Source organism: Priapulus caudatus, unplaced genomic scaffold (assembly GCF_000485595.1).
Source record: "Priapulus caudatus unplaced genomic scaffold, Priapulus_caudatus-5.0.1 Scaffold901, whole genome shotgun sequence".
Classification (NCBI taxonomy): domain Eukaryota; kingdom Metazoa; phylum Priapulida; class Priapulimorpha; order Priapulimorphida; family Priapulidae; genus Priapulus; species Priapulus caudatus.
Genome location: NW_014577962.1, coordinates 118,965 through 128,272, shown reverse-complemented (window position 1 = coordinate 128,272; position 9,308 = coordinate 118,965). Strand labels below are relative to the sequence as shown.

At 42.8% G+C, this 9,308-nt stretch overlaps 1 protein-coding gene across 1 annotated transcript; it reads left to right on the top strand.

The window, feature by feature from the left end:
- The first annotated feature begins 2,549 nt into the window (after nt 1-2,549).
- LOC106814298 (alanine racemase-like) lies at nt 2,550-7,490 on the top strand. The gene is made up of 9 exons (XM_014818596.1): nt 2,550-2,571; nt 3,151-3,309; nt 3,539-3,648; nt 3,862-3,951; nt 4,196-4,317; nt 4,908-5,017; nt 5,231-5,344; nt 6,068-6,163; nt 7,140-7,490. Exons 1-9 carry the CDS (start codon nt 2,550-2,552, stop codon nt 7,388-7,390), a joined length of 1,074 nt encoding a protein of 357 aa, XP_014674082.1. The 3' UTR covers nt 7,391-7,490.
- The last annotated feature ends 1,818 nt before the right edge of the window (nt 7,491-9,308 follow it).

Here is a 9,308-nt window from a genome sequence, read left to right as displayed (position 1 = left end):
GAAAGAGAATATATATATATATATATTATAATAGGGCGAGATAGAAGCGAGGGACATGAGAGAGAGAACGGGAACGAGCAGAAAAGGGGTACACGTAGACGACCAGGACACCCACGAATATGAACGAGATTACGACGGGTTAATCGTTATTACGACACAAAAACATTTACTTCCGAGGTAAACACACTATATGTTACCATGAGATGATACGCGTGTTGCTGTATATGAAAAATGAAACAAATGAGAAATTTTAAAAGATCGCGAAAGGAACAACGCGTACTTACGTGAACACGTAACTTCCAACGATTCCATCAATTTGCTGACATTGTGGGTGATAGCATCCAAGTCAATACGAATATACGTGCTCCGTTTAGTCCGTGCGAATATGTCGACGCTGGCATCCATGCTAGTATCCGCGAAGTCGGTCAATCTACGTGTTTTACTAAATATGAGCGCACACGTAGTTGGTGTGGCGTTTAGTCAATCGGTCCGATCACGTAAATTCTAGAAACGCATTTGCTCAAATAAAATGGCAGTCAGATGCTAACGTCCATCGGCCATAACCTGCCCCTTTTCTTGAACTGACGTGATAGACCGGGAGCCCAGGGGGGTCAGCCTAGCTGGAAAGGAAACCAATTTTCATGCATATAGCATGATTCGTGTACATACCCAGGAAGGAAATGTACGTCTGGCGGGCAGCCGCTGCGTGGGGTGTGCGTCAGTGGGGTCATTGAAAGGCATCCCAAAATTGAGCTAGATTAGCTGGAGAGGAAAACCCATGAACCCTATTGGAAATGTTTGGCATGGTCCAGGTATCAGGAATGGACACTGCCACAGAATTTTTTAGTGGTGGGGCGCATGCCGTCAGAGCTAAAAAACCATACCCCAAAATTGAGCTAGATTAGCTGGAAAAGGAAATTACCTTCTCGCACTCATTGGAAAATGTTCAGCATAGTCCCAGGTATCGTGAATGGCCACTTGCCAGAATTATTCAGTGGTGGCGTGTATGCCGCCAGACGCCCTCAACTGCCCCCCACCCCCGAAAATTGAGCTAGATTAGCTGGAGAGGCAAACCCCATGGAAACCTATTGGAAAATGTTCGGCATGGCGGCCCAAGGTTACGAGGAATGGACACTGCCAGAATTTTTAGTGGTGGGGCGCATGCGCCAGAGCTAAAAAAACCGATACCCCAAAATTGAGCTAATTAGCTGGAAAGGAAACCTTCTGGCACCCATTAGAAAAATGTCCGGCATAGCCTCAGGTATCGTGAATGGCCACTGCCAGAATAATTCCAGTGGTGTGTGTATCGCCAGACGCCCCCGAATGGCTATGCCTGCCATCAAGAGTAGATAATAACACATGTGTGTATTTACTCTTACTGCCATGCAGACACTCTGAAGATGCCCCCCCCCTATGAGGGCGCCAAGTGTCGCATGATAATTTCGCTTACGAAATCATTGATTTCGTAACGAATCAAGTCTACAAAGTGATTTCGTTACGAAAATCAAGTCTACAAAGTAATTTCGTCGTTACGAAATCAAGTCTACAAAGTAATTTCCGTTACGAAATCAACTACTGCGAGTCATTTCGTTACGAAATCAGCTACTGCGGGTCATTTCGTTACGAAAATCATGCTACACTTGGCGCGCCGGCGCGCCAAATGTCGCATGAACTTTATTTTGTTAGCAGAATCATTGATTTCGTAGAAATCAAGTCTACAAAGTGATTTCGTTACGAATCAAACTACTGTGAAGTGGATTTCGTGACGAAATCAGCTACTGCGAGTCATTTCGTGACGAAATCAGCTTACTGCCGAGATTATTTCGTACGAAATCATGGCCTCACTTGGCGCGCCGGCGTGCAAATGCTCGCATGACTGATTCGTTACGAGAATCAGCTACCTGCATCGAATTATTTCGTTTACGAAATCATGCTATCACTTGGCGGTGTGGGGCGCCAATGGCCGACATGACTGATTTCGTTACGAAAATCAAGCTCTAGCAAAAGTACTCTCGCTCAAGACTTCAACTCACAGCTACTTGATTTCGTAACGAATCATTCACTTTTGTAGACTTCCATGTTCGCTTACGAAATCACATGATTCTGTAACGAAATAAAGTCCATGCGGACATTTGGCCCCGCACCGTGCGCTGCCACAAGTGTAGCATGATTTCGATACGAAATGAACGCCCAGTAGGCTGATTTCGTAAACGAAAATGCCTCGCAAGTAGTTGAAAGTCATTTCAGCTATACGAAAATTACTATGGTAGGAAGAGGCCTGTAACCTCAGCACTGATGGAAGATTCGAGTAAACCGAAATTACTTTCTGGGTAAGGAAGCTTAAATTATACAGCATAACGAAAATCACTTATGGGTAAGACTGGTAAAGAGATGACAATTTCGCTTAAACAGAAAGAATCATAAGGGAAATATTAACGGTAACGAAAAAGTCAAGTGCGGAATGGAATATGGGGACAGACACTTGGAACAGCAAAATACAGGAAGAAAAGTAACCCCGACTGGCTCCCAAAAAAAAACAAGATGCGGAGATGCGAAAACTGACAATGGAAGGTTTGCCACTGTACATTATAGGCGTCACTCTAGCTCTACTATGGTCACAACTATACAGCCCGGGTAGTCATGATAGTTTGCATAGAGCAAGAGAGCAGCTGGAAAATGTGAGTTTAGTGAAGTTCTGCGGCAAAAGAGAAGCTCGTGTTCACACATCACGAACACATAAAACACACATACACACACAGACGGCATACCGCACGGGCAGGCAACCGCTGCGCGCACGCGAAGAAAAAAAAAGGCGCACACAATACACAGGCACACACACACACACACACACACACACACACACACACAGAGAGGAGAGAGGAGAGGAGAGAGGGAGATGAGGAGGATAGGAAGAGATGAGCAAGAGAGTGATGGCAGAGAGAGACGAACGAGAGCAAAGAGAAAGATGCATCACGTTCAGACTAAGACTATTCTCAGGTTGTTGACTTTTTTGAGGTACTGGAGACTGATGTAAATCTTCCTCGCGCTCAATTCTCTCGCGAGCGAGCTCTCTCGTGCTCTCACTTTTTCTCTCTTGTTCTCGCTATCGCTTTTACTCTTTTACGCTTTTTACGATTTCTATTTCTGCAGAAATTATTGGAGTGGTGAGGGGACACGCGTATGGACACGGGGCAGTTCGCGTCGCGCGCCACCTGGCGTCGCTTGGCGTTGAGACGTTTGCCGTCGCAACCACGAACGAGGGTAGGGTGCTACGAAACGGTGGCGTTCAGGGGAAGATCCACGTTTTAGGTGCGTACTAGTGACACGTACGAATGGGTTCGTGACTGAATAACAAAAGTAGTCACTTGTAATCGAAGTTAGCGAAGTAAAGCCTAGGTGAAAGACAGCCCTTTTGTATTCCGCGGCCTAGCTGGTGTCGTCGCCTCCTTCACTCCTCCCGATCAATAGAATAACAAATGCATGAACCTCTCATGGGTTAAAATACCAGTGGGTGATTATGAACAGTACTTATCTATAGGAAACTGCCAACCAGAGGAAATTAATCACGTGGTCGAAAATGATCTCATACCGACAATATGCTGGAGCAATGCGCTCAAGACTGTACCCGCAAACAAACTTCTCACCAAGGTATGCCATGCTCCGGATAAGTACACGTTGATCATCTAGCTCTGAATATAATTTGCAACCCCCCACCGAGAAACATTTATACGGCGGAAGAAGACACGCAAAAATCACTCTCACGCGATTTCCTGTGTAAAGCTGGTTGGAGTCGCTGTAGGGGAAGTTTTGCTTGTGCTGTAAGAGAAAGTTGTGACGGTGTCGAGTAATGTGTTTTTCTAGACGGGTGCGCAGCTCAAGGTCAATGTGAATGTCGACTCGGGATTGTCGATGTACGGCGTGGAGACTTGCCAGCTGGATGGACTCATTCAGGTGCAGACATTATACAATGTTATATAATATAATACTTATCTATATGTTATAATACATATTACAATGTTATATACATGCACTAGATGAAGTGCTTCGATCGTTTCTAACAAAATCATACATCGATCATTTCGTACTCGTGATACTATACGCATTATTAGAAGGCGTACGTCCTATCTTTCTAGTATAGCTGACCTTTTCGTAAATAAATAAATTGCCAGCTCGAGTGTCTACGCTTGTCTTACAGGAGCTGGATGCCTTGGACGTTGGTATAGAAAGCATCTTTACGCACTTTGCTGGAGGTTTAACGGACCGTTCAGGCAATCTGGATCAACTTGACCACTTTCTAAACTGTACCGACCCTTACGTGTGAGCACACACTTCCACCAAGCACGCTTGATAGAGATATCGGGAGGATTCTGCCTATTCCGGCCTACACTGTCAACAGTATAATATCAAGAGTCCATAATAAAAAATTATTAGAAATTAACCATTTTATTGTTCAACCTTATTTTATTACAACTTAAAGATAGCTACACTTAATAAATTGCTTCGAGAATATTAGTATAGATATCTACGAATCATTTCAGCTATTTCTTGAATAAATTGGATGAGTATTCTTGAAATTATAGCCAAAACCCTAAGAGTGTTATAACGCAATACCCGTTAACACGCCAGGGAGCGCTGTACGCCACCAGATGGTGCTGTTCATTTGCACTATATCAGAAATTCTTCAGGACCTCATGTAGTACGCGTGTGCGAAGTTTCACAATTCTAACCAAAAATGCACAATCCATGTGCTTATCCGCTGGACTAAAACGTGGAAATAACGTACCGATATTTTAATTGCCCCCCCCCCCCGAGCCGTTATCTCTCCGTGCGGGTTGCTATGTCAGTCGCGCACAGCCGAGTATTTCATAAACGTCGGAATCGAAGGTAAATCTGCATCCATTATTTAGGAATAAGAACATCTCGCGCCATGCGGCCGCCTCTGTTGGCTGTTGTCAGATGGTGGGCACAGAGCTGGACTACGTGCGGCCCGGTCGCATCTTGTACGGAATCAGCACTGGTAAGTATATCGCTCTCGTTCTAACCACGCCCGCAGACCTGCGGCGACGTAATAGCAACTGTGACTATGACTCACTGTGACTGTGACTGCGATTGTAAATGTGACTGTGACTATGACTGTGACTGCAACTGTGATAGATGACCATGACCATGACCGCGACCACGACCGCGACCGCGACCACGAAATATTATAGCTACGGTTTCGTCACCGCAGAGAATGACTTTCCTGGCTTGAAGGTCTTCAAGGACTTTGACTTCCTGCCAGCCATGTCTGTCTTCGCTCGGCCAACCTTTTACGAACGCGTGCCACCAACGAACGGCCGCTTGGGTAAGCGAACAGTCACCGACTGCTGAGTCGTCATTGATACGCGTGCGAATAATTCCCAATATAGCAAAAATCGATTATTTCAATAATTGGGTTAATTGGAATGATATACTTTCAATATACTTATTGACAATATAATTTTTTACCGGTTACTTTCTAATGCGATGCCAAGGCCGGAGCCTCTTAACGTAAGAGGAAGCTTTCTCCTCTACATATTGAGGAAAGATGTAATAATGCGAAAACAACCTGATACATATGAGTGTCAATCATTATGTAGTCATCTGTTAAGTCTGTATCACGTTTCACACCAACCCCGCCACACTATGCATGAGGGGGAGCTACGCCCTTTCCTCACCATTACTCAGCAGAGTCACGAAATATTGCCCCCCCCCTCAAAAAAAAAGAAAAAAAAAGAATTTGCTCAGGCTACGGCCCTCGATCTTTGAGTTATAATGTGCCATTTTGGAGAAGGAATTCGTAAGCCTATGTATCACCTATTTTAATTATATATATATATATATATCTGTATATAGTAGACGTTAATAGATGATATTTACACATACATACATGCTTATTACGTTACTTCGTTTAACAGCTGCTAACCAGAGCTATGCAATATTTTAGCAAAGCTAAACTAAGGCACCTGGTTGATGGAGGGAGTTAACTTCATGCCCTTTTCACTTGTCTCTATACTTTTGATTGATGATGATATGTACATTATTGCAGGACCCAAATGGTTAGCTAGCTTTGCATGTGGCTGGGCCGATGGCTACAGCGAGAAGCTAAGCCATGGAATCGGTTCCTTGAGAAACAACAAAACCGGTGAGTTTGAATACTCGGTATTTGTGCGCATGCGTGAGTCTTTACAAGCCAGAAAAAAGTCACACTGAAATATTAGAAGTGGATTTCTTACTCTACTCTCTATCTCTCTCTCTCTCTCTTCTCTCATCTCTCTCCTCTCTCTCTCTCCTCCTCTCTCTCTCTTTCTTCCTCCTCCCCATCTCTATCTATTTATCTATCTATCTATCTATCTATCTATCTATCTATCTATCTACCTATCTCGCATGGCCTCTTTCTTTCTTTCTTTTTCTTTCTCTCTCTCTCTCTCTCTCTCTCTCTCTCTTTCCCTCTCCCTTTCTCTCTCACAGAATCACGGCGTTACCGTCGCACTAACTATAACATTACAATTAACATGCCTCTCCATACTCACGTTCGGATGGAGTATGGTAATGGTGCTTGGGATGTTATGTATCACTGTAGTATCTATTATCTATAATTGTATTGTTTTCTAGACTTCATTTTCAACACTTGCAAGTTAGCCACTACAATCGTTACCAAGTGGGCACACTGCAGTCTTTCGTTGTATCATCACAAGTTACTTTCAAATAAGCCGCTACAACCGTGACTTCATTATATGAAGGAAATGATCATTGTAATACGATATTATAATGTGCTATATATTATATTATTATACTATAATATGATATTATTTTATTATGATTAAATAAGAACAGAGTTCCATTTGTTCGATTACTTTATTAGAGAGAATCGGCGTGAAATGACAATAACTAAACAAGTATATTGCACAGATTGAAACGCGGGCGTGCTTACAATCCTCTCTGGTTCCGGTTCCGATCGCGCATGCGCGCTGGTACAAGGTACCATCTATTATGCAGGAGCGCCGTATAGTACAATGTTCTCTAATAATGACTGTGAAGATCATGTGTACCTATATATAAATACCATTACAAGGGTTTGCCATAGTACAATGTATGCCATTTTTAACCGGTCGTTGTAGGACAACTACATGCTCTCGTGGGGCGCGTGACTGCGGACGAGTGTAACGCGGCGTTACGTAAACAACCACGCTCCGGGGATACGTTCACGCTGCTCACCGCCGACTATGCGGATCACACGTCGCCGGCTTGGATGGCATGTACCCTGGGTGACAGTCCTGCCGAAGTGACGAGCGCCTGGTCGAGGCGCGTTCCGCGAGTCTACGTTAGGCAGGGTGAGGTGGTGAACATCACGGCAGGCGTGGACCTCTAGATGTCGCTGGCGGCTGCTGTTGATGTATGACCACGACGACAACGACGGTGATGACGATGACGACGACGACGACGATGATGATGATGATTATGAGGAAGATCAAGATGATGATTATGACCATGCATGATGCTGATTATGATGATGATTATTATTATGAGGAAGATCAAGATGATGATAATGATGGTGATAGTGATAATGATGGTGATAGTGATAACCCTTTCTTATAGTTAGTATATTATTAATCATAAGTAGACATTTCACATTTTAAATTTTTGACGCATTATTTCATGTATTGTAATTACGGCGCGTGGCATGTATTGGTCTTGTTTTTTATATATGACTACGTCACGAATTTTATGACGTTTATATTGTGTCAAATTGTTATAGTTGTTTTTTTTACATAAAACGAAATGACTAATGGCATATAATGTATACACAAACCTTCATCTAGTACGATTTGAAGCCGCATTTGGACTAGTAAAACGTGCACAAATACTGTGCGGTTTTGACATGTAACGCGCGCATATGTAAAATGTGTGTGAATCGCGAGTGTTTGGGTTCATTGCGCAGAAGGGCAAGATGGGTAGAGTAATGCAGCAATATAGGGCTAGCCATAATGCATGAACAAACCTATAGGCTATAACTGCATGTGTTTTCGTAGTTCATGTCGTTTTTGAAACGAAATGGCTAGCTTTATAGTTATATTATAGTGAGATAATCACTTTAAATTACGAAAATCTTCATTTCTTTCCGTCCTTTCGGACTAGTACTATTTATAGTGGCGGTAACCACTTTAAACTACTTCCCTGCAGCTAAAGAACGGAGATCTGACAAGGATAAGGGGCTAAGTGCGCAGGCCAAACAAACTAGCAATAAACGTAAACACGGCAAAAAGCAAAATCGTGTGCTTTTGCGCGATAGAAAATACCGGCCTATATATAGGAGACCTATATAGAAAGTCCGCACAATAAGATGTGTGTTATAGCTTGTCAGTATATAATGCCGGTTATCATATTTTTCGGGTGAGTTCCCACGACAGAAAGTTGCTCAGGTGTGTCATGCTCGGGTATGTAAGGCTAACCGGGTAGCATACCTATGTCTGCTGCATTCACAAAGCAAAGTTATAGCGCCAGATTTCCCATCATATATTATAGGGCGGTAACCGGTGGGTGCGTGTTACAAGTGGGAAACTGCTCACTTGTATCGCAAAACACTACAAAAATGTGAATGTGAACAAATGGTTGAAGTAAATGTGATAATTTATAGAACAACATTATTTCTTCAGTCTATTTTTCTGATCTATATGTAAAACACATTTTAAAACAAATATTCTTCTACTGTAAGTAATGCTTCAAATGTACTGAAAAACTGCAATGCAACAGTTTCTACGCAGCACTGTGCACGTGTGGTGGTGTGTGAGAGTGTACGTGCGTGCGGCGCGCGCGCGCCGCGTACACGCTGTGTGCAAAATGATTGTATAGAACAAGCATATAACATAGCATAGCATAGCATAGCTTAGCATAGCATAGCATAGCATAGCATAGCATAGCATAGCATAGCATAGCATAGCATAGCATAGCATATAGTACGGCATGGCTATCAGAGATAGCTAGACGAATAATACAATTATGTTCTAGGTGAAAACGCCGACCCATGAAACACAGGGTTTAACGAAATCTTAATTGATCTCGCTTTAAACATAAAAAAAATCATATTCAGGTTTAACATGTTCTAAACACGCGTTTAAAAGTGGAATTTTCCTAAATCTAAAAATGGGCAAGCAAATTAATTATGGCTTATTTCCACACACATTGATGATTATTGCGAGTCCAACGCGGGAAATCTGCTCATTTTTAACACAGGTATTACTATTATATAAAATATAATTATTATAATAGAAATTGCGCTTAGTTTTAGC